The following is a 25,748-nucleotide window of genomic DNA, read 5'->3' as shown; positions in this document are numbered from 1 at the left end:
TAATGTAGCAACTTGGCTAGGTCATGGTGCCCATATATTCTAGATGTTTCTGTGAAGATTTTTTAGACAAGAGTCACATTTCAATCAGTAGATTTTGAGTAAAGCACATTATCCTCTGTAATGTGGATAGGCATCATCCAATCAGTTGAAGGCCTTAATAGAAAAAGATTGACCGCCCCAGAGCAAGAAGAAATTCTGCCAGCAAGTTGCCTTCAGACTTGAACTGCAACTCTTCCCAGCCTGCCAGCTTCCTCTGCTTTTTGGACTTGCCAACCCTCAAAATTCTATGAATCAATTCCTTAAAATCTCTCTCCTTATTTTCATCTAGATTTCTCTATGTCTGTATCATCTATATCTCCTTTTGGTTGTGTTTCTCTGGAAAGCCCTGACCAACACATTCTCCTATTACATAAAGTATAGCTTGTGGTAGAGTGGAATGTGTATGCATGGCAAGTTACAGTTGAATATTGACAGTTTCTGCTGCTGGTGCGTATCTTTGGGCAAGTTACTCCACCTCTTAAAACTTGAAAGCCCTCATCTATAAAATGTGGACCTACTCACTTTACAGGGGTGGTGTAAGCATTCAGTGAGGTAACTATATGTAACGTACCTGGGGCTTGGTAAGCTCTGAATAATCCCCTTCCATTGTATGATATCCATACAAATGAGAGCTGCCTATGTTCTAGGGTCTTTAACAGAAACCTAGAAGGAGGTCACATACCCAAAGGATCTGTTGCCACAGCAACTGAATACAAGGTTGCACATGATGTGAAACACCTACCAATCAAATTCAGGTGATGGACACCATCAAATGGCTTCCAGGTTTAGAGCGATTATTTTGAGGGTGGGAGCATATGTGAATGACACAGTGTTGTAAGAGACTCACAGAGATGCCGTATCGGGTCCGGTAGAGAGTCCTCATTGCGACACTTGTTCCACACAGACAGCACTCATTCATGTCAGCTGCAACTTGACAAGCAAGGCACATGAAACAAAATGTGCCACAGAGACCTGGACACATGGAACCAGAGGCACAAGTTACTCCACTCTGTTCCCACCACGTTTGAAATTAGTTTGCTTTGACGAATGGCAGCCCTAATCGTGGCTGGTGTTCATTCAGTATGGCTGGATGGGATGGGGATAAAGCTGGAGGACGAGGCAGGTTGGGGACTGGATGATGAAATGTGAGTGCTCGGAGTTGGTTATGAAAGTCATGAGGGACCACTGAAATATTTTAAGAAGGAAGAATGATTTGGTCAGGGTTGTAATTAAGAAATCCTGCCATGAAGCAATTAAGCTTATATTTAGAACTTGTAATTCATTTATTTGAGTCACAATACTAGGGGCTGGAAGATTTAAATATTCATCTCTAGAGTGTTTTAGGAATGTAGTCTTACTATTACTATGATTTGCAGATGTTGAACTAAAGTCTCAAGATGTGTAAGTCATCACCCCAGGTCATTCAGTAAGACAATGAGAGACAATGAACAAGACCACTGTTCCATTTTCTAGGTAAGTTTTTCTCTCTGTGCTTTTTTTTTTTTTTAAGGTTTATTCATTTTTCAGAGACAGAGCATGAGTGGGGGAGGGGCAGAGAGAGAGGGAGACATAGAATCTGAAACAGGCTCCAGGCTCTGAGCTGTCAGCACAGAGCCCGACGTGGGTCCCAAACTCACAGAGGGCGAGATCGTGACCTGAGCTGAAGTTGGACGCCTAACCAACTGAGCCACCCAGGTGCCCCTCTCTCTGCGCTTTTTAACGTACAGTTGACCCTTGGACAATGCAGGGGTTTGGGGCCCCAACCCCCTGCACAATCAAAAATCTGCATGTAACTTAAAAACATTTTTTTAACGTTTATTTATTTTTGAGAGGGAGAGAGAGACAGACAGAGCATGAGAACGGGAGGGAGGGGCAGAGAAGGAGGGAGACACAGAATCCAAAACAGGCTGCAGGCTCTGAGCTGCCAGCCCAGAGCCTGACGTGGGGCTTGAACTCAGGAATGGTGAGATCAGGACCTGAGCCAAAGTCAGACACTTAACCAACTGAGCTACCCAAGCACCCCTGTGTGTAGCTTTTGAATTCCCCCAAACTTAATTACTAATAGCCTACTATTGCCTTACTTATAACATAAACAGTTGATTAATACATAATTTATATGTTATATGTATTATATACTATATTCTTACAATAAAGTAAGCTAGAGAAAAGAAAATGTTAAGAAAAGCATAGGAAGAGAAAACACTGTTATAGTACTATCCGGTAAAAAAAACTGCATATTCGTGAACCACACAGTTCAAACCTAGGTTGTTCAGGGGTCAACTTGATTCCAAATTTCAATTTCACTGGTAAGTTAAAGGTTAATGTATTTTCTTTCCTTGTCTCACTCAGAACACTATGTAGACTTGAGGCAGGCAAATAAACCCCAGAGAAAATTTTTTTTGTAGGCAGGTTTGTTTGTTTCTTTGTTGGTGTTGAGAACTAAGTTCTTTGACATCTAACATCCCCCACCCCCGCCAAACCTACTTTCCCCCAACTTTACTTAGATCTCACAAAAAGAAAACAAAGCAGAGTCAGAGATTCTTTCTAAAGGCAGAAGCTGGCTGCCTTTAGAATTCTGTATTCTCAGGTATATAAAAAACCTAAATATAGAAATTAAAATAATTCTTTTCTGAGCTCATGTTGAAATCATGGATGAGTAGTACCCCTTGTGTACTGGGCACAATGTAGCTATAAAGTAATGAGTTTATATATAACAAAAACAGTCCTTTTTCTTTTCTTTTCTTTTTTAAATCAAGTTAAACTGGAAATGTGTCTTTTAAATTAATGTCTGGTCCACTTATAATCATTAGACCATATCCACTCATTGTGAGAATCATCAGCTTTGTTACCGTTATCTTAACCCCAGAACTTATTTTAGAAGTAAGACTGGGGCGCCTGGGTGGCTCAGTAGTTTGGGCATCTGACTTCGGCTCAGGTCATGATCTCACGGTTTGTGAGTTCGAGCCCTGAGTCGGGCTCTGTGCTGACAGCTCAGAGCCTGGAGCCTGCTTCGGATTCTGTGTCTCCCTCTCGCTCTGCCTCTCCCCCCACTTGTGCTCTGTCTCTCTTTCTCTCAAAAATAAATAAAATGTAAAAAACAAATAAGAAGTAAGACTATTGTTTCATGTGCTGGAGAAAAATTATAATCAGCACAAGCCTTTTTTCTTAACTTACCATTCATTGCCTGACATGCCAGGTGCTCTGTAATAAGCCAGGAACCTTTACTACACAGTAAGGGAGGGATGAGGGAAGGCTTTGGCCTTTGATCATTCACCCCCATGGCAATTACAGGGGAGTTTCTTAGCACTTACAGACTCCACAGTCGCTGAAGCAATCACACAGGCCTGTCTGCCAGTTGGGGTTCTGGGGTACAGGACCATATCCAGGCTGAGTCACAATGACCACTGGTGACTGAGCTTGCATTTTTGATGCAGGGTCTGAAATAGCAGTGGTCTGAAAAGGAAAAAGTTGGTGTAAGTAGTCAAGTTCGCTCATGGAAACCTGTTTTGGTGCATTCTACTTCAAAGGTGGGCGTGACAATTTAGATTAAGTTGCTTGCTGACATTTTTGATTGATTGAGAGGTTTTTTTTTTAATGTTTTATTTTTACTTGAGAGAAAGAGAGAGAGAGAGAGAGAGGGAGGGAGACAGGATCTGAAGGCGGCTCTGTGCTGACAGCAGAGAGCCTGATGTGAGGCTTGAACTCATGAACTGTGAGACCATGCCCTGAGCTGAAGTCGGATGCTTAACCAACTCAGCCACCCAGGCACATAATAAAGTTTTTATTTAAATTCTCTTTAGTGAACAGACAGGGTAATATTGGTTTCAGGTATAGAATTTAATGATTTATTGCTTACATATAACACCCAGTGCTCATCACAACAAACCCATCACCCATCACCCACTTAATGCATCCCCTGCCCACCTCCCTCCATCCTGGCTGATCTTTGAAGAAGATGATTTCTATCTCTGCCCCCCAGAGGATGGAGGCCCCTGGGGGAAGGAATTCCCTGAACTGGACAAAGGAACAATTGCTTCTCTTGGAGTAAGGGAGCAAAACAGGGTTATTGGTACTGTTTTTAGACAGGTACCTGGTATCTACCCAAGATGGGAACAAATGACCAACTTATAATCATTGTCAGAAGTAGTGAATTGCAGAACACAGTAGGCTTCTCTAAAATTGCACCACCAGCCTAAGCTTTTGTGTACACACACATCCTTCCCCTCTTGTTTCTTTTATATGTTCCCTTTTATTTTGAATTTATTTCTGATTAGCAGCTGTAAAGGAAAACCTCCCCTGTTTTCTGTCTACCCACAGAATAGTCCACTTCTACTCACCAAATGTGTGGTATTTTTTCCCACACCAAGCAATTCTGCAATACCAGCTCAAATGTCCTACAGTTCAACTCAATTCTGACATCGTTTACAGGAGATAGCCTCAGATCCCACAGGGTAAGGGCTCATTTAACAAGCCACTTACCAAAAAAAAAAAAAAAAAGAATGAAGATAATCTCTATAAATTCATAAGAATGATTTCCGAGATATACTGTTAAATGAAAAAAGCAATGTACAAAAGAGTATCTGTCGTTTGACATCCTTTATGTAAGAAATAAAGGAATATATTGGGGCGCCTAGGTGGCTCAGTCAGTTAAGCATCCGACTTCGGCTCAGGTCATGATCTTGCAGTTTGTGGGTTCGAGCCCCACGTCAGGCTCTGTGCTGACAGCTGGGAGCCTGGAGCCTGCTTCAGATTCTGTGTCTCCCTCTCTCTTTGCCCCTCCCATGCTCATGCTCTCTCTCTCTCTCTGGTTTTCAATAATAAATAAACATTAAAATTTTAAAAAATTGAAATAAAGGAATATATAGAAAACATACATATACAATAAGAATTACAGAAGGAATAAACCAGAAATGAATAAATGTGTTATGCTCAGAGTAAATGGGGTGAAAAGAATGGGAGAATGGAAATGGAATGGTAGGGATGGGGTGACATCAATCATCATGAGGAAGTCACCAGCTAACTAAGTTGAGCCTACTGGAAGACAAAGGGGAGTCAAAACAGGAGAGGTACGGCTAGAGTCCACCACCATGGGAAGAGTCCATTCTGGTTTTTTTTTTTTTTAATGTTTATTTATTTATTTTTGAGAGAGAGAGAGGGAGAGGAAGACAGAGAATGCCAAGCAAGCCTCTGTGCTGTCAGCACAGAGCGTGACATGGGGCTTGAACTCAAGAATCATGAGACTGTGACCTGAGCCCAAGCCAGATGCTTAATCGACTGAGCCACCCAGATGCCCCTGTATTATAATTAATGTTAGAACCACACTGAAAGGAGTGGGGAAGAAAAAGTTAACCATAACATCTTCAGAAATCAGTGTTTTGACTATGTAATGTAAGACCAAAGGTAAAAAGAACAAATATTTATACCCTAGTTAGTAAAGTTGTTTTTCATAAGAGTATGGGTTAGCGATTCGGAAATTTCTTTATATATATATATCCATGATGGGCTTGAATAAATAAATATATTTGTGGATAATAAGGTTGAGGTTTTTTACTATCAGAGAAAGAAATTATAAATAAGGAAAGGAGGAGGGCTATTATGAATCCTGTGTGGTTGGATAGGAACCAGGGGTACAAACTCATGATTATTTACACACACACACACACACACACACACACACACACACACACACACAGATATAGATACCTAATATCACTTATTATACCTCTCACGCCCAAATCTTCGTTTCAAAATGCCATTTTCCAACAAAAAGGAGCCAGAGTTCATTGGAGAAATGGCTGATTCCAGGGCTAGGGCAGGGAAAGTACAACAGAAAACTGGAACATCTTGTTGCAGGACCAAAAGGCAAAAAAGGGTTCAAGAATGGATTAGAGACAGGACCTCAGAGCTCATCTGATGGCTCTTGCAGTGGCCAAATCTGGGACAATTTGAGCGATGTTAATAAACCAAAATAACTATCCCATAATCCCACTCTGATATAAATAAAAGGATACATTTTAAAATGAGGGGGAATGTGTAGTGCTTTTTTATGGTAGAATTCCCATTAATGAATGTAGAAGGAATAATGAAAATATAAGATCACCATCTGGCAAACACCACAGTGGTAAGTTGTTGAAGGCAAGACTCATAGATGGATGCTAACACTAGTACGCATTGAAAGTATGATGAGAAATAAGATATTTACATGGTCTCAAAGTATATCCCCAAAAGCTACTTACTAATTATAAAGAAGAAAATAGCATCCTTATTGTGGAGAAATTTGGCAGACACTTAGCCAAGTAATCAAAATTAATATTATCAGTAATGGGACATATTGACATCATGTATTTGTTTATTATCATGCACTGAAGGACACAGCATCATTTCTGTGTTATTTTACCAAAAATACATACTCAGAATCCACTCATGATGAAGTATCAAGACAAACACAAAGGGAGGGATATTCTACCATATATCTGGCCAGTCCTCTTTAAAAGTGTCAAGATCATGAAAAACAGGTGGAAGGGGACTAAGGAGACATGGTGACCAGATACATTTTGGGACCCCGAAATGAATCCTGGAACAGAAAAGGACTGTCAATGCTCTCCAACCGGAGATCATGAAGAACACAACTCTAGTTGGACAAGTTGAGTTTATTCCTTATAGCAGGGGAGAAGGCACCCCACGGGGACTGTAGGGTGTCTGAGTAACAGGGCATTCGAAAACACTTCAGTTGGGTAGTTTTGGAAAAGGGTCAAGGAAATGGAGGTGATCCAGAAAGTGTAATACAATTCTATGAGTGGGCATATTAATAAATCTTATCTACAGGCAGCACTGACTAGTGCAAGGCTACCCCCTGCAATTGGTAAAGCAGCAGCAATCATTCTTAGAAGCCAGGAAAGGAAGACATTTGGTATGCTGAGGCTTGGATAATGTTTAAAGTTCAAATATGTGTTCAAATATGATTATGGAATGCTAGTGTTTTTATCTTGATCTGTTACGATTACAGACTAGCCTTACCTGACATGAATACTCTGTGAAATTGTTGACGTGTGAGAGGAAAACATGAAGACCTAGTGTGAGTGACAGCACGGATGGACCTTGAGGGTATTATGCCAAGTGAGATAAGTCAGACAGAGAAACACAAATATTGTATGATCTCCCTTTTATGTGGAATCTAAAATCAACCAACCAGGCGCACCTGGGTGGCTCAGCATGGAGCCTGCTTGTGATTCTCTCTTTCTGCCCCTCCTGCCATCTCTCTTTCTATTTCTCTTTCTCTCTCCCTCTCTCTCAAAAATAAATAAACATTTAAAACCAACCAACCAAACCAACTTCACAGATGCACAGAACAGATTGGTGGTTGCAGAGGGGAGGAATGGGGAGTGGAAGAAATGGGGGAAGGTGGTAAAAATGTACAAACTTCAGTTGTAAAGTAAGTCCTGGGGATGTATTGTATAGCATGGGGATTACAGTTAATAATACCACATTGTATATTTGGAAGTTGTTAAGAGAATAAATCTTTAAAGTTCTCATTAAAACAGGGGGCACCTGGATAGCTCAGTTGGTTAAGCGTCCGATTTTGGCTCAGGTCATGATCTCATGGTTCATGAGTTTGAGCCCTGCGTGGGGCTCTGTGCTGACAGCTTGGAGCCTGGAGCCTGCTTTGGATTCTGTGTGTCCCTTTCTCTCTGCCCCTCCCCCATTCACGCTCTCTCTCTCTCTCTCTCTTTCTCTCTCTCTCAAAAACAAACATGAAAACAAATTTTTAAAGTTCTCATTAAAAAAGATTTGTAACTACGTGTGGTCATATGTTAACTAGACCTATTGTGGTGAACATTTCACAATATATACAAATATTGAATCATCATGTTGTAGACCTGAAACTAATATAGTGTGAAGGCCAGGCCAGCTTGCAGCAATACCAAACCCTGGCTGACAGCACCAGGCACCTGGGGCCACCTGGGTGACAAGGATTGCTTTTCTCTCCCCTGGGACATTAGTAGGATGACTAGTAAAATCAGGATAAGATCTGTAGATTAATTAGTTAGTAGCAGTTTATCAACATCAATTTTCTAGTTTCAATATTTATGCTAGGCTATGAAGAACCAGGAAAACTGGGTAAAGGGTATACAGGGGTTAAATGTGTGTTTTTTTTTTAAAAAAAAGCTTCATTGAGATATATTTTATGTACCATAAAATTCACTCATTTAAAATGTATAGTTCAGCAATTTTGATATATCCATAGTTTCACAGCCATTACTATAATCTAATTTTAGAATATTTTTATCACACACCTCTTAAAATCTACCCATATCCATTAGCAGTCACCCCCCACTTCCTTTCACTTCGCTCAGCTCCAAACAATCTCTAACCTGTCTCTATTGGTTTGCTTATTCTAGACATTTCATGTAAATGGAACCATAGACTATAGTAGTCCTCCTTATCTGTGATTTTAGGAACCCATGGTCAACCAAAGTCTGGCAGCAGAGCATCCTCCTTCTGAACTATGGTCAAGTCAATGATAGCCAAATGCCTAAGTCATTCACCTCACTTTATCTCATCACATAAGTTTTTTTTTTTTATCATCTGAAGAAGAGTGAGTACAGTATAAGAACATTTTGAGAGACAGTGTTCACATAACTTTTATTATTGTATATTGTCATAATTATTCTATTTCCTTATTATTGTTTTTAATGTCTTACTGTCCCTAATTTATAAGTTAAACTTTATCATAGGTATGTATGCATAAGAAAAAAACATAGCATATATAAGGTTTGGTACTATCTGCAATTTCAGGCAGCCACTGGGAGTCTTAAAACATATCCCTGGAGATACAGAAGACTGTGTATGTCTTTTGTGACTAACTTCCTTTGATAAGCATAATGTTTTCAAGGTTCATCTCGGTTCTAGCATGTATCAGTACTTCTTTATTGCTTAATAATATTCTATTATGTAGATATACCATTTTGTGTTTATCCATTCATTAGTTGATGGGCATTTAGGATGTTTCTACTCTTTGATTATCAATGAATAATGCTGTTAGATTACTATTTGTGTATGGGTTTTTGTGTGGACATTTGTTTTTCATTTCTATTGGGTATATACTTAGAATTTGAACTTCTGGATCAAAATGGTAACTCCATGTTTAGCATTTTGGAAGGCAGCTATGTTCACCACTGTGCTGCTGACCTAGGCATAGCATTTTGAAGACTTGCTTCAAACTGTTTTCCCAAATGGCTGTATTTTGTGCGAGGGTTACAATTATTGCACATCCTGGTCAAAGTTTGTTATTGTCTGTCTTTCTGTGGGCTATTTTTGCAACATTTCTCATAAATCTAAAATTATCAAAAAATAGCAAAACAAAACATAAAAAAGAATCCGGGAAGAGGGGAGCCCCATAGGATTTACAGTGAAAATATAAAAACAATCTGTTACAAATGCTGTAAAAATATATTCCTAAATTCAAGTAATGCATAATGTAAATACAGCCATTATAAAATTGTTGAATTTCCCTCCCTTATTCTTAGGAACTATTCTAAACAATTTCCCTTTTTTGTATAAAATACCATAAACTGCATCCAGAATAGTTGAAACTTGTTTTAAATTTCCCTTAATAAAGATACATTAAAGATACATTAAAGTGGTTTTTGGTTTTGATTTTTGCTTTATAAAAAAAAAAATACCATAATGGCCTTTTACTGCTGTTTGGCAATAAAGGAGAGGCTAACGATTGTGGATGTCAAAGAAAACAACGTGAAGGAATGTTGTAGTAAGTAAACACAAACCCCTAGGGGCTGATCATGGGGGGGGGGTGTTATTTGGGGGTGTCCACGTGGGAAGGAGCCGTCTATCTTGAAGTGATGGAATTTAGTGAACCATCTGGCTGTGCTCGCCTCCCTTCAAGGGAGGAGGTCAAGGAGGCGGAGAGCAGGTCGGTGTCAGGCTGAACCAAGCTGTCAAACCCTCCCTGCCCGTCAGCAGTCCCGGTTTTTTTCTTTAGAGCAAACAGCCCATCTGGCCCCAGTTGCGATCCACGGGCGAGGTGGCCTCCCCGGATGCGGGGGCAGGTTGGCTTCAGCTCTGCCGTGCGGAGTGTGGTGGTGGGCTTCTCATCTGGTCTGCCCCCCACGCCCCCAACCCCGCCACCAAGGATGGTGAGTGCGAGCTGCAGTGTTCCTGCCAGAGAGGAAGGTGTTTTCCAACCCACATTCAGCCTTCTGCTATCTTTGGTTAGGTACCGGGCTCTCTCCCCTGCCTGTGCCTCCAAATTCTCCAGGGTAACCCGCCACCGTCCCACGGGGCAGGGTTGGCCGCCGTGAGGGGCCGACCGCTCCAGCCATCTGCCCCTCGGGGCCGTGGGGAGGGTCCGCGAGGCTGGGACCCGCTAGTTTCTCCAGCTGGACGCAGCGAGACGCACTGGACAGAGGGAGCGCGGCGGTCAGGACGCGCCTGGAGGAGACAGCGGCTGGGCATTCGCGGAGCCGCAGAACCCCCGGTCCAGCACAAGGGCGGAGGGGGGTGGTGCGCTGGGACAGGTGCTCCAGCGGCCCCCTTCACCGGCAGCCAGCCGGCCGCCCCGCGTGCCCCAATCACCCAGTCTCACTAGGCATTTACATAAATTTAGAAACGTTTTCATTAGCTAGTGTGGGTTGATCAGCTTCCTTCTGATCAGGAAGGAAGACAGAAAGAAAGTAACACGCCTCGCTGATTTTAACGCCTATTAGGTGGGCCCCAGATTCTACTACCGGTGCACTTGCCCAGTTTTTACCTTAATGGGCAGCAACCGCAGCTCTCTGAACAATTTCCTTCTGGCAATCTCATGAAAAAGCAAGTAATTTCAATTCTTTCCTTTCAGGAGCTCACCCTTTCACAATAATTAGCTTGACTTTGGGAAAGGTAAGCCTCCAGTGTGGAATGGAAGCTCTACAAGGGCTACAGAATTCTACAGAATTCTGTGGTCTGTTTTCGCTGATGTACTTCAAAAGTTTAGTATGGGGCCTGGCACACAGTAGGTGCCGTCTAACATTCCCACTACTATGTTCTCTTAATCCCCATCTTGCTGAGGCAATGCGTGATGCCAGTTGGAGATGGTGGGCATCAGACACTGGCTAATGCCCGCTGAAGCAATGGCCCTTCTTCGCAGGACACTTTAGACTGCCAGAGTATGAGGACTCAGTTTTTCCCTATATCCCAAACTCCAGTACTAAAATGATAGAAGCCAAATTTGGGCATGATAGCTTCCTACATTTGGGGAAGAAGAGGCATTGCAGGGAATATTTTAAAAAATGCATATGTGTATATAGATGATATAGATATAGATATAGATATAGATATAGATATAGATATAGATATATGGTATTTCAGTAATCAAATATCAGAAAAATATAAGAGGCTATACCACGAAGTACATCTTGTTATCTCTGGGTATTTGACTGATAGATTTTTTTTTTTTTTTTACTTTTATCTTTATAAATTCGTGTATTGCCTAAATAATTACAATGAACACTTATTTCTATTTATTTCTATTTATTTATTCATTCATTCATTCATTCATTCATTAAAAGAGAAGTCCTGGGGAACTTTTTAAAGAAATGTTTATTTATTTATTTATTTATTTATTTATAGATTGAGATAGAGCGTGAGCAGGTGGCAGGGGACAGAGAGAGAGAAGGAGACAAGAGAATCCCAAGCAGGCTGCAGAGCCTGATGTGGGGCTCAAACCCACAAACCATGAAATCATGACCGAGTTGAAATCAAGATTTGGAAGCTTAACTGACCGAGCCACCCAGGTGCCCCCATTTACTTCTTTTATAACTAACACAGGAAATACCCAGTTTGGAAACAAAAAACAAACACTGTGATTTAAAAAAATTGTAAAGGGGTCATGCCGATTATCCTAGAGCCGTTTGTATGTTTTTTTTTCCTTAGCCCCCAGCCAATGCCTGGCACACAACTGGCATTCAATAAATACCAGGTGAGTGAGTGAATGTTTCCACAATCTCTCTCAGAGGAAAAACATGTTCATGTAACCCGCTTATCTTTTAAGAAGTCTGCATTGTGATTTTAACATAGTAACAGTAATCTGAAAATTGCAGAGTAAAAATTTGTCTGCAATTATAGAATTGTCCTTCCCGTCACCTGTCTTCACTCAGTGTATACTATACGTGTTAATGAATTCCAATTGGCTGCTATTAGCCCTTTTAGCAGCATAAGATCGGAACATTCTCGGAGTACCTTTGAAGTCCAACCAGTGTATTCATTGTGTAGCAAACAGCTTCATCCAAAATATCCCTATGCTGACTGCCTCTTAATTTGTACAAAAATTTACTTTCTCAGTTTAGTGGCGGAAACAGTCTTCAGCACCCCCAAGTTTTAGGTTTGTTGCTTTCACTACTTTTGACTTCCTCTTTTAAATATGGGAAATTGTGGGGAGCCAGGTGCTTCCGTGGACTTTAGCTCCCATAACTGAGCCTCAAGAGATTTCTCCTGTTATTCAAAGAAGTTCGTTTCTGCTGAAGGTTACCTACAGGAGTGAGGAAGGCTGCTCTATCCAGCCCAGCCCAGAAGAGTAGTGCTAGAAGGAACCAGTGTCCCAGACATTCATCTGATCTATTTAGCTAACTTTCAAAAGGGTTTTGTAAACTCTCACATGAGATTTCTTACTCAAGGAAATACCCTCCTTGATAGTTATAAAACTGAGAGGAGAAAGCAAACACCCTCTTACACAGCTCTGTGGTTCAAAGATCATTTCAAAAGTCTAGAGAACTTTAAGTTGCAATAAAATGTAAAACGGTAACAAATGCAAAGCCTCCCCAGGGGCTACAAATCTCTTTGCTTCAGCCTTAAGTATCTAATAGTTTTTAACCCTAGCCATTCAAGATCAGAAATCAACAGTATTTGGGGTGGGGGAGGTGGTGATGATAACAAAAGACAACTTTCTTGAAATCTATCTAGTGCCAGTAACCTTGCTAAGAATTTCTGGAACCTTATCTACAACAAGCCTGTCTCCCCAGTTCAGTGGTCCTCAATGCTTACTGGGCGTAAAAACCACTTGGAGAGCTTGATTACCAGGTAGAATGCTGGGCATTAGCCTCAAAAATTGTTATTCGGGTAGGATGGGCTGGGATGGAGGAATCGTACTGAGCACCCTCAGGGCTGCTGCCCCTGTGCCAAAAGGTGGCCCTTTTGGGTAGACACAGCTAGGTGAGAATTAGGAAAATAGTACCCATTTCTCCAGGCAGATACAGCCTATGCCAGGGCCTCCAACTTGCCCGAGGCTCCCTCCTAGCCCCACTCCCTCCTCTGCTGTCTGCCTGTGCAGAACCCTGGCATCGTGGGAGATTACAGTGCTAGTGGCTTTGCAGAGCACAATTTGCAAGGCGTGGCCCCGGGCTTTTTCATTTCTCTTCTGTTACAAATCCAGTCTAATTCGGCAAGCATTTATCGGGCACCCAATGTATGTAAAGCGTTGTGTTAGGTTTGGTGGGGACCGAGGAGATGTCTGTAGTTCTTCTCCACGGCCAGCGGCTCTGCCCGTCACTGAGTAACCACAGAGCTGTTTTGTTTTGTGCCATCTTTGATCCCACAGGATCAGAGAGGGAAGGAAAATGCCACTCAGGAAAAAGAAAAAACGGGGGCAGGAGGAATTGAAAAGGGAATCTTGGTGCACAAGTTTTGAAGAGACTACAAGTCCTTTCTTTAGAATGACCTCAATGCCAGGAAACCTTGCAGAGTTTGGCTCACGTTTTAAACATCCTAATTTCACCAATTAGTCTTAGTTACAACTAACCATATACCTGTCTCCTCCGCCTTGGAACACCTCGCTCTTGAGAAGACAGCCTATCACCTTATTAATATTAGCCAATAGCGTTAATATATTACATTAATCCCATTAATATTAGTCAATCCAGGGACTAAGTACTTGCCTAGATTTTCCTCTTCTTCCTAGTGTTTACTGGTGTTAAATTTTGATTTTTTCACCCTTTTTTAAGCTTTTATTTTTAAGTAATCTCTACCCCTAACGTCGGGCTTACACTCACAACCCCAAGATCAAGAGTTGCATACTCCACCGACTGAGCCAGCCAGGCACCCCGATTTTTTTCACTTCAACTGAAACATTTTCATTTCATAATCTCTCACCTCATTAGCTGTCAAATGTAAGATGAGAAAGGTAACATTTCTAAACATATAAATGAAGCACCAGAATTTAATTTTGAAGCATTCTAGTCTGTTTTCTTACTTTCATGCTAAAAATTCAAGGATTCTCATGATTCGTTAGCTAAATTCAAAAAATTCCGTTTCCGATTTCTAGTATTTTAAATGGACAGATCAAGTAAAATATTTGCAAAGCACAAAGAGATTAGACCAGCGCAAGTAAACATGCATATGTATTAACACAAAGAATGAAATGAACGATCAGGTTAGTAAGCACAATATCCAGGATGTGTTTAATGTTGATGAAGATACAAGGCTAACTTAACACTACTCTGAAAAGCATGGCATGTAACACATGCTTGGCACATACTTGTTGAATTTGACTAAGTTTTAACCAAGTAGATAAGAAAACATTGGTCTTTCAGCTGAATCGCAAATTACAGCATGCTAGAAATAAAATACTTTTAAATCGAATACTTTTAAAAAACCTGCCCTACTCCCCCCCCCCCCCCCCCGAGTGCTAAGATAAACGTTTAAAGAATTGCTTAATTTTAGAGTACTTACAGTTAAGAAATAGGTTCTGAGCAGGAAGTGTCTTGTGGCTTGGGAGCGAATCTCACTAGAAGAGAGAGATCTGTGGAGACAGAGAAGTAAGTGTGTTTCTATTGCAGCACATAGTACAAAGAACTGATTCAGAGGTTTTTATTGGCCAGTGTAATTCTGGCAGCAAGGTGTATTCCTATTCACTTGAAAGTGAAAATACTTCTTGCCCCAAAAGGTGTGTTCCTTCTCCTGGGTTGTGTTAAGTACAATCACATATCTTTTTAGGGGGGAAAAGGATTTGATTCATTGTATAATTTGATTGGTTTTACATGCCTGGAAGAGCTTACCAATTTTTAAAATTTACTTTCTTCCTTTAACACAACAAGTAATATGCTATGTGGTCTAGCGTATATCTATTGCCATATTTATATTGGGAAGCTTATTGGCACCATTTGGGAGAAAACAGGCTATCTGGAATTCCATACCTAATCAGACACTTCTTTCTCTCTTTTTTCTCTGCATTCTTTTTTTTTGTTTTCTGGACTTCTTTTTTTTTGTTTTCTCTAATGTTGATGAAATGCTTACTATGTGTTAGGCACTGTTCTAAATGCTTTGCATGTTTTAATTTATTGAATTCTGCTCACCATTCTGTAAGGTAGGAATGGCTACCTCCATTTAACTGACAGGGCAACTGAGTCACAGCGATGTTAAATGGCTAGTAGATGGCAGCTAGGATTTGGCTGAAATGGACTTTAATCTGTGTACTCTGGTGTTTTCACAACAAACTCTCTCACATTCTCACCATATAGTCTGACATTAGCCCTGTTCTTGTGGGAAATATTTGCCATTTCAAACACCTCACAGTGGGTGAGAAGGAGGCTGATCTCTCTCAGTTCTGAAAGGCTTCAGTTACGAATCAGAAACCAAAGACTATGAACAAGTATTTCTGAAGGAAGAAGCACATGTGTACAAAAATGACATAAAGAACTTGAACTTGATGTAGTAAGAAGAGCCATAGTTTATAGCTGAGCTGACATGGGATAAAATCCTAGTCATGCCATTTGTTAGCTATGTGGCCTCTGGAAGTCACCTCACAAACATGAGCTTTGGTTTCTTTAGCTCTAAAATTAGAGAAGTCAGGCTTACCTACCAGTCATTAAAGAGTCATTGATAATGTGTGGCCTATTTTAGTGTTCAATACATGTAAGCTGATACCACTGAAAGATGCTTGAGGTACCAACTACAATCTGACACAGTGCTTTTTTTCCTCACAGTGATGACATGTAGTCTTGACAAAGTTCTTCAAAATGGATAGACTTGGTTGATTTTGGTGGCATTATAAATTGGTACTCTCCTTTTTGGAAAACAGTCTTGGCTATACAGTATATATACTATATAGTATTAATATATATTATATATCAGAATTAGAAGATATCCTTTAGCCCTGCAATTTCACTAAGAATGAGTGTCTTCTTTTGTTTTTTTACATTTATTTTTATTTATTTTTGAGACAGACAGTGCGAGTGGGGGAGGAGGGCAGAGAGAGAGAAGGAGAGAGAGAATCCCAAGCAGGCTCCATGCTGTTAGCTCAGGGCCTGACGTGGGGCTCAATCTCATGACCGTGAGACCATGACCTGAGCTGAAATCAAGAGCTGGATGCTTAACTGACTGAGGCATCCAGGTGCCCCAAGAGTGTCTTAAATTTTGCACCCATGCACCCTTTGTTTGCCTCAACCTGATCCCAGCCCTGAATATTTATTTATGAATAAATATTCATACATGAAGGAAAGGGTCAAGTCATGTCAAGCCTGTGTTGAGAATTAAGAGTGGGGATTAAGAGTTTAACCACCCAGCCCAGCTCTTTGAGGTATGCTGGTGGTAACTGGAGAAGAATGTGATATGACATATTTGCAGACAGAAAAAATGTGGGCAGAATACTATGTAATAGGGATTAACTATTGGTGAGGTTCACTGTGGGTTGGGAAAGTAAATTAATTCTATGGAAAGTAAATCTTGAAGGATAGGACTTGAATTGGTGCCGATGCAGAGGCCGATGCAGAGGTGGAATAGAGCCAAGAAAAAGAGAAAGGAACTATGAAGAAAGCTGAGTGACTACTTTTCTGACCCAAAAGCTTTGACTTAAATGGGGACAATGGGATGCATTTGAAATAGGGTTGCTGCCAGAAAAACTGTTCACTCTACATGTCTCTTGAAAGTCTGATAGGCATCTCAAGCTTAACATGACTTGCCTGAAACTTCGGATTCCCATCATCAAAAGATGCTTCTATCAGGGGCACCTGCGTGACTCAGTTGGTTAAGCGACCCACTCTTAATTTCAGCTCAGGTTACGATCTCATAGTTCATGAGTTCAAGCCCTGCATTAGGCTCTGCCCTGGCAGCGTGGAGCCTGCTTGGGATTCTCTCTCTCTGCCCCTCCCCTGCTCGTGCTCTCTCTCTCTCTTTCTCTCTCTCTCCTCTCTCAAAATAAATAAATAAACGTTTTAAAAAAAGATGCTTCTATCACTCAGGACATTACCATAGTTTTAGAAGCTCTGTACCAGGAGCTGGGGACAAAGACAAAATATGCATATATATGTTATTATGTCACAGTGCCCCAGCCTGGGAAGACTGTGGACATTGGATGGCCACCCTACTGAACTCTGTCTGTGGTTCATAGACTGTGATGGAGGGAAAGTTTCATATGGTTCTGCTTGGCTTTTGCAAATTGTTAAAATCATTGTATTTATTTAAACCAAAATAAGTTGAGATTATTGTATGGACCCATCATCCATCTTCAATAATAATCCACTCATGACCAATATTGTTTTATTTATATCCATATCCAATTACAACTTCTTTCTTCCTCTGGATAATTTTGAAGCAAATTCCAGACATCATATCATTTCCTCAGTAAGAATTTTAGTATGTATCTCTAAAAGAAAAAGATCAGTAAATATTCTAGTATTATCTCTAAAAGAAACTCTTAAAAAAATTATAAACTGAAAAAGTTACACCTCACCCCCAATTTCTTAATATCATCAAATATTCAATCCATGTTCAAGTTTTCTGATTATCTCATAAATTTGCTTTTCCTAAAGTTAGTTTGTATCAAGATCCAAATAAGGTATACACAGCGCCATTGGTTGATACATTTTTTAAGTTGTTTTAAATCTGTAGATGTCCTTTCTTCTCTCTATTCCCTAGTCTCCTTGCCCTCCTCCCCACATATGCTTTTGTAGGAAATAAACCTGGTTGTTTGTCTGGAGTGTTTCCTATAATCAATATTTGGTAGGTTATATCCCCATGATCTCATTTAACATATTTCTCTGTCTCCTGTATTTCCTGTAAAGTGGTTGTAGATCTAGAAGCTTGATCAGATTCACGTCAAACTTTTTTGGTAAAATTTTTTTGCCGTGTACTTTCTTAACAAGGCTCATAATGTTTAGCCGTCTTTCTTTGTCTGGTGTTGGTTGATGATCATTGCCTAGGTCTATTCTTCCATTAGAGGGTGCAAAATGATGACATTCTAACTTTATGGTTTTGTGGCAGTCTCGGGAATATGCCTAGGAGACTTTCTGTGTCTACACGGAGCATATTTAACTGGCGTCCAACTGCTGCACTTTGAAATCTAGTGCTGCTTGGCACTGAGGCCCTGCCTCCACAAGCAGCTTCTCCAGTGACTGAGTGCAGTGACTAAGGCAGACATGGACTCCTTTGCAGTTGACTCTGGCCAACCTTCCTTAGACTGCATGGCCATTGAGAATGCTTTCAACCAGCTTTCTCTCCCTCTCCTTGACGCCCAGGGGGATTTGCATCACAGTCCAGATGCAGCCGATTTCCCAGCCCTTTCCTGCTCCTTCTCTACTTCCTTTCACACAATCATTTCACCCAAGAAACCCCTTGCTCTTCTCATTCAGTCTTGGCGTCTGCTTCACAGGGGGCTCACACACATCCCTTCCTTATTTATTACCTGTAATGCTTCTAAATAGAGAAAATTCTCCTCATCAACTATTTGTTTACCTTCCGGTATAATTCCTATAAAATGGCCAATAAATTATTTGCTCCCTTTATTTACCAGTTTTCACTGTTTTTAAGTTTATTTATTTATTTTGAGAGAGAGAGCAACTGGGGGAGGGGCAGAGAGAGAGGAAGAGAGAGAGAATCCCAAGCAGGCTCCACACTGTGAGCGTGGAGCTCTATGTGGGGCTTGATCCCACAAACCATGAGATCATGACCTGAGCCGAAATCAAGAGTTGGATGCTTAACTGACTGAGCTACCCAGGTGCCCCTATTTACCAGTTTTCAAAATGATGAGTTGTTCCCTAGAATTTTTACAAGTGTCCAATGAGTTAAAAAATGTTGAATCATTGTGAACTCATGCATTTAAACATATTTGGTGTGTTTCAATCCATTGCAAATATTTTATTTTTTTAAAAAAGATTTTACTTTTAAGTAATCTCTACACCCAACGTGGGGCTCAAACTCACAACCCCGAGATCAAGAGTTGCATGATCCACTCACTGAGCCAACTAAGTGCCCCTGTTGCAGATATTATTCTTATTGCTGCTAAAATTGGTTTTTGATAGATTCCTTGCTTTCTTTATGGCAAGAAGTTCCCAGATTATTTTACGTATTTTCTCAGAGATACGTATCTCAGGCCTGAAACTAATTATTTCTCCAAGGAGTCCTGACTTGTGAAGGTTTATTGGCGGGATAACATCTGTGACAAGAAAAGAGGAAGGAGAATTGGGCAGAGGAACCATCAAGCCACCATGAGACAAAATCTATGTATCAGCTAACCACATTCTTCACAGCTGGGCAGCCAATACTTTCTTGAAGGGAACCTAGGTGGGACATCGCAATGCCAGCAACTGCAAGTGACCCAGATTTGGCCAATCAAAGAACTCTATACTTTGGAAACGATTGGACAAAAGATTGATTACATGACATAAATAGAACCAATTAAGATTCTCTCTGAAGATTGCTATAAGGAAGCTAGAAAGAAAAAGCTCTGCCTTTTCTGCTGGAATTGTTCAACTGGAATGAGAGCCTGGCATTGCCAGTGGCCATCTTCCTTGGCTACCTGAAGGAAGTCTGGCAGGAAAGAATGATTCTAGTGTGCAGGCTCGGATGACAGAGGATGGGAGAGAGTTGGGGGAGCACTGAGGTTCCATTCCTCACTGTAGGCCCTGACTTCTGGTAGCACTCCCTTAGATTAATTCCACCCCAATTAATTCTGCCCCAATACACCTCCCAACTAGTGAGCTAACAAATACCCATCTTTCCCCTTTTTAATTTGCTTAAAGAAGCTTAAGTTGAATTTAATTTCTGTCACTTTACAGCTAAAAAAACTCTTGAGTAATAATTTATTTAAAATTATACTGTCTTAGCGGTGGACAATTAATTTTTGAGAAATCAACAAAGAATGGTTCTTGTCTAGTTTGCACTCCCATGTAAACAACAAAACCGTCTTTGAGGAAAGATTGTTTTTGGCATTCTACTTTGAAGGTTTTAGAAGGTTAGAAGCCAGTGGTTACTAGCTACCAACTAAGTATGTTGGAGAAATAAGAATTTTTGTTCCTCTAGGGGCATCTGGGTGGCTCAGTCGGCTGGGCGTCCAACTTCGGCTCAGGTCATGATCTCACAGTTTGTGAGTTCGAGCCCCACATTGGGCTCTGGGCTGACAGTCTGGAGCCTGCTTTGGTTTCTGTGTCTTCCTCTCTCTCTGCCCCTCCCTCGCTAGCACTGGCTCTTTCTCTCTTTCATAAAAAAAATAAACATTAAAAAAAATTTTTTTAAATAATAATAATAAAAAAAGAATTTTTGTTCCTCTAAATCCCTAATTATTTTTTAAGTTTTGAAATACTTTCTTAAAATTCCAACCCTAGTATAGTTAACATACAGTATTATATTAGTTCAGGTGTACAATATCATGATTCAGCAGTTCTGTACATTACTCGGTGCCCATCAGGGTAAGTGTACTCTTTAATCCCATTTACTATTTCCCCCATACCCCCATTCAACTCCCCTTTGGCAACCACTAGTTTGTTCTCTATAGTTAAGAGACTGTTTCTTCGTTTGTCTCTTCCTTTTTAATATACTCATTGTTTTGTTTCTTAAATTCCATATATATGTGAAATCATATGGTATTTGTTTTTCTGTCTTATTTCATTTAGCATTATACTCTCTAGATCTATGCATATTGTTGCAAATGGCAAGATTTCATTCTTTTTATGGCAGAGTAATATTCCATTGAATATATATACCACAGTTTCTTTATCCATTCTTCTATTGATGGACATTTGGGCTGCTTCCATAATTTGGCTATTGTAAATAATGCTTCAATAAACATAGGGATGCATATATATTTTCAAATTAGTATTTTTGTGTGTTTTTTTTTGTGTAAATATCCTAAAGTGAAATTACTGGATCATATGGTAGTTCTGTTTTTAATTTTTTGAGAAATTTCCATTCAGTTTTTCACAATGGCTGTACCAGTTTGCATTCCCACCAACAGTGCAAGGGGGTTCTTTTTTTCTCCACATCCTTGCTGACACTTGTTGTTTCTTAGAGTTTTTATTTTAGCCATTTTAACAAGTGTGAGGTGATATCTCATTATTTTGATTTGCAGTTCCCTGATGGTGAGTGATGCTGAGCATTTCTTCATGTGTCTGTTGGCTATCTGGATGTCTTTGTGGAAATGTATGTTCATGTCTTCTGTCCATTTTTTTAAATGTTTATTTTTGAGAGAGAGAGAGACAGTGTGTTGGGGGAGGGGGAGAGAGGGAGAGAGAGAGAGAGAGAGGGAGACAGAATCCGAAGCAAGCTCCAGGCTCTGAGATATCAGCACAGAGCCTGACATGGGGCTCAAACTCATGAACCGTGAGATCGTGACCTGAGCTGAAGTCAGCGCTTAACCGACTGAGCCACCCAGGTGCTCCTCTTCTGTCCCTTTATTAATTGGGTTATTTTGGGGGGTTTTGGTGTTGAGTTATAGACGTTCTTTATATATTTTGGACACTAATCTTATATTGTCATTTGCAAATATCTTCTCCCATTTAGTATTGTTGATTGTTTCCTTTGCTGTACAGAAGATTTTTATTTTGATGTAGTCCCAATAGTTTCTTATTTTTGGTTCTCTTTCCCTTGCCTCAGGCGACATTAGGAAAACATTGCTATGACCAATGTCAGAGAAATTACTGCCTGTGCGTTTTTCAAGGATTTTTTATAGTTTCAAGTCTCATATTTAGGTCTTTAATCCATTTTGAGTTTATCTTTGTGTATGGTGTAAGAAAGTGGCCCAGATTCATTCTTTTGCATGTAGTTGTATAGTTTTCCCAACACCATTTGTTGAAGAGACTTTTTCCCATTGTGTATTCTTTCCTCCTTTGACATAGATTAAGTGATCATATAAGTGTGGGTTCATTTCTGGGTTTTCTATTCTGTTCCATTGATCTTTATATCTATTTTTATGCCAGTACCATATTGTTTTGATTACTACATCTTTGTTATATACCTTGAAGTCTGGAGTTGTGATACCTCCAGTTTTGTTTTTCTTTTTCAAGGTTGCTTTGGCTACTTGGGGTCTTTTACGGTTCCACACAAATTTTAAGGTTGTTCTCATTCTATGAAAAATGCTGTTGGTATTTTGATAGGGGTTGCATTAAGTCTGTGGATTGCTTTAGGTAGTATGGATATTTTAACAGTTTTTGTTTTTTCAATCCATGAGTATGGAATATCTTTCCATTTCTTTGTGTCATCTTCAATTTCTTTCATCAATGTTTTATAGTTTTCAGAGTGCAGGTCTTTCAGCTCCTTGGTTACGCTTAATTCCTAGGTATTTTATTATTTTTGGTGCAATTGTAAATGGGACTGTTTTCTTAATTTCTCCTTCACACTTCATTATTAGTGCACAGAAACAGATTTCTCTGTATGTAAACTGTGGCCTTACTGAATTCATCTATCAGTTTGAGTCATTTTTTGGGGGGAGTGTTTAGGGTTCTCTCTCTATAGTATTGTATTATCTGCAAATAGTGAAAGTTTGACTCCTGCCTTACCAATTTGAATGCCTTTTATTTCTTTTTCTTGTGTAATTGCTGTGGCTAGAACTTCTAGTACTATGTTGAATAAAAGTGGTGAGAGTAGACATCCTTATCATGTTCTGGATCTTAGGGGAAAGGTCTTAGGTTTTCACCATTGAGTAAGATGTTAGCTGTAGGCTTTTCACATAGGGCCTTTATTATGTTGAAGTATATTTCCTCTAAACCTACTTTGATGAGTTTTTTTTTTAAATCATGAATGGATGCTGTTCTTTTTCAAATGGTTTTTCTGCATCTATTGAAATGGTCATATGGTTTTTTCCCTTTCTTTTGTGGATATGATGTATCATGTTGATTGATTTCTGAATATTGAGCCACCTTGCAATTCAGGAATAAATCCCACTTGACTATGGTGAGTTATTTTTTAAGATGTTTTGTATTCAGTTTGCTAATATTTTGTTGAGGTTTTGGCTCAACAGAGTGGTTCCCTCTCACTCTCTCTTTTTTGTAGTGTCTTTATTTGGTTTTGGTATCAGAGTAATATTGACCTCATAAAATAAATTTGGAAGTTTTCCTTCCTGTTCTATTTTTTGGAATTGTTTGAGAAGAATAGGTATTAACTCTTTCTTAAATATCTGGTAGAATTCACCTGTGAAGCCATCTGGTCCTGAACTTTTGTTTGTTGGGAATTTTTTGATTACTGATTCAATTTCATTATTGGTAATTGGTCTGTTCAAATTTTCTATTTTTTCTTGATTTTGTTTTTGAAGGTTATATGTTTCTAGGAATTTATCCATTTCCTCTAGGTTGTCCAATATTTTGCCATATGATTTTTCATAATATTCTCTTATAGTTCTGTGTATTTCTGTGGTGTCAGTTGTTATTTCTCCTCTTTCATTTCTGATTTTGTTTGAGTCCTCTCTCTCTCCTTTTTAAAAAATTTTTATGAGTCTGTATAAAGGTTTATCATTTTTTTTACATTTATTTATTTTTGAGAGACAGAGTGAGACAGAGCACAAGCAGGGAAGGGGCAGAGAGAGGAGACACAGAATCTGAAGCAGCCTCCAGGCTCTAAGCAAGAGTTCAGCACAGAGCCTGATGCAGGGCTTGAACCCATGAACTGTAAGATCATGACCTGAGCCAAAGTCGGATGCCCAACTGACTGAGCCACCCAGGCGCCCCTTGGTTTATCACTTTTGTTGATCTTTGTAAAGAACCAGCTTCTGAGCTTCCAGCTTTTGGCTGGTTTCTTTGATCTGTCCTTCTTCTTTTTATTATTTATTTATTTTTTATTTTTTTTTCTATTTCGTTATTTTTTCTCTAATCTTTATTATTTACTTGCTTCTACTGGTTTTGGGTTTTGTTTGTTCTTTATAGCTCCTTCAGGTATAAAGTTTATTTGAGATTTTTCTTGCTTTTTGAGGTAAGTCTGTATTGCTGTAAATTAAATTTGAAATAATTTTTTACTTCACAGAAGAGTTTCAAAAATAAGGTAGGATTCTCATATGCCCTTCACTTAGCTTTCTCTGAAATTAACATCTTATATAACCATAGTAAGATGATCAAAAACAGCATAATCTTCTCTGGTCCCCTAATCCCTCTCCCCACCGCACCCCCCATAGTCTTTTCCTGCCCATCCCTATAGGTAGCCTACTCTGGGTGTGATGCCAGAGTATGGTGGTTAGATGCCTTCTATATTTCTATGTTCTTTTCTATTGTACTGTTTTCTATTTTATTTTATGTATTTATTTTTTAAATGACAGGGACAAACTCTTCTTTTTTTTAAAGTTTATTTATTTATTTTGAGAAAGAGAGAGCATGAACCGAAGTGGGACAGAGAGAGAGAGAGAGGAGATTGAGTCCCAAACAGGCTCCACACTGTCAGCATGGAGCCCAATGTGGGGCTCGATCTCACAGAGCTCATGACCTAAGCTGAAATCGAGAGTCCAACACTTAACCAACTGAGCCACCCAGGCACCCCACTATTTTCTATTGTATTTTAATTTTTTGTCTTTCTTCCTCCAATGTGTATCTTCATATGTGCCCCAACCTCTAGCATGCCCTTATGATGATAAAAGGGGTTTAATAAATTATTGTTAAATGTTGAATGAATAAGTGAGTAAACACTATGCATGGATGCTGTGTTTTTCAGTTTTTTAGCAATGTATTTAATCTCTTGGTTTATAATTAATCCCACTACACACACACAAATATGTAATGCTTAATTTGGTAGTTTATGTAGATCAGGAAAAAATTCAAAACAAAAAAGCTTTTAATTGAAACAGAAAGTAGATTAGTGGCTGGCAGAGGCTGAGGAGAGGGAAGATGAAAAGTGACTGCTAATGAGTACAGATTTCTAAAAAACAAAGCATTCTGGAATTAGATAGTGGTGATGGTTACATAACTTTGTGAATATACCAAAAACCATTGAACTGTACTTTAAAGGGGGGAATTTTATGGTATGTGAATTTTATGTCAACTTTTAAAAATCTGTGACTTGGAAATCGTTTTCTTTCCATATTTAAATTTATTTATTTATATTTATTTTTAAATGTAATTTAATTAATTTATTATTGTTATTTAGTTTTATTTTTTAATTTACATCCAAATTAGTTAACATATATTGCAGTAGTAATTTCAGGAGTAGAATTCAGTGATTCATCCCCTACATGTAACACCCAGTGCTCATCACAAGTGTCTTCCTCAATGTCCCTTGCCCATTTAGCCCATCCTCCCACCCACACCTCCTCCACCAGTCCTCAGTTTGTTCTCTATATTCAAGAGTCTCTTGTGTTTTGTCTCCCTCCCTGTATTTATATTATTTTTGCTTCCCTTCATCTATGTTCATCTGTTTCGTATCATACATTCCACATATGAGTGATGTCATATGATATCTGTCTTTCTCTGACTGGCTAATTTTGCTTAGCATAATACACTGTAGTTCCATCCACATTGTTGCAAATGGCAAGATTT

General features: G+C 39.5%; 1 protein-coding gene and 1 long non-coding RNA gene across 4 annotated transcripts in view; one reads left to right on the top strand and one right to left on the bottom strand.

The window, feature by feature from the left end:
• Positions 1 to 14,890, bottom strand: part of LOC131507383 (placenta-specific gene 8 protein) — a 196,861-nt gene extending 181,971 nt beyond the window's left edge. For all 3 annotated transcript variants that reach the window (XM_058722095.1, XM_058722092.1, XM_058722094.1), the window contains exons 1-3: positions 14,758 to 14,890; positions 3,351 to 3,492; positions 887 to 1,011 (exon numbers count right to left, since the gene is read on the bottom strand). In XM_058722095.1, coding sequence (XP_058578078.1) covers positions 887 to 1,011; positions 3,351 to 3,462 — 237 coding nt within the window. In that variant the 5' untranslated portion in view covers positions 3,463 to 3,492; positions 14,758 to 14,890. The remainder of the gene's footprint in view (positions 1 to 886; positions 1,012 to 3,350; positions 3,493 to 14,757) is intronic.
• LOC131507384 (uncharacterized) lies at positions 9,983 to 12,082 on the top strand. Its single transcript, XR_009259479.1, has 3 exons — positions 9,983 to 10,193; positions 10,895 to 10,935; positions 11,968 to 12,082. It is a non-coding gene; the product is annotated as an uncharacterized LOC131507384 (long non-coding RNA).
• Positions 14,891 to 25,748: the final 10,858 nt, after the last annotated feature.

This window comes from Neofelis nebulosa, chromosome 3 (genome assembly GCF_028018385.1).
Source record: "Neofelis nebulosa isolate mNeoNeb1 chromosome 3, mNeoNeb1.pri, whole genome shotgun sequence".
NCBI lineage: Eukaryota > Metazoa > Chordata > Mammalia > Carnivora > Felidae > Neofelis > Neofelis nebulosa.
This window is presented reverse-complemented; position numbering and strand designations above follow the sequence as displayed.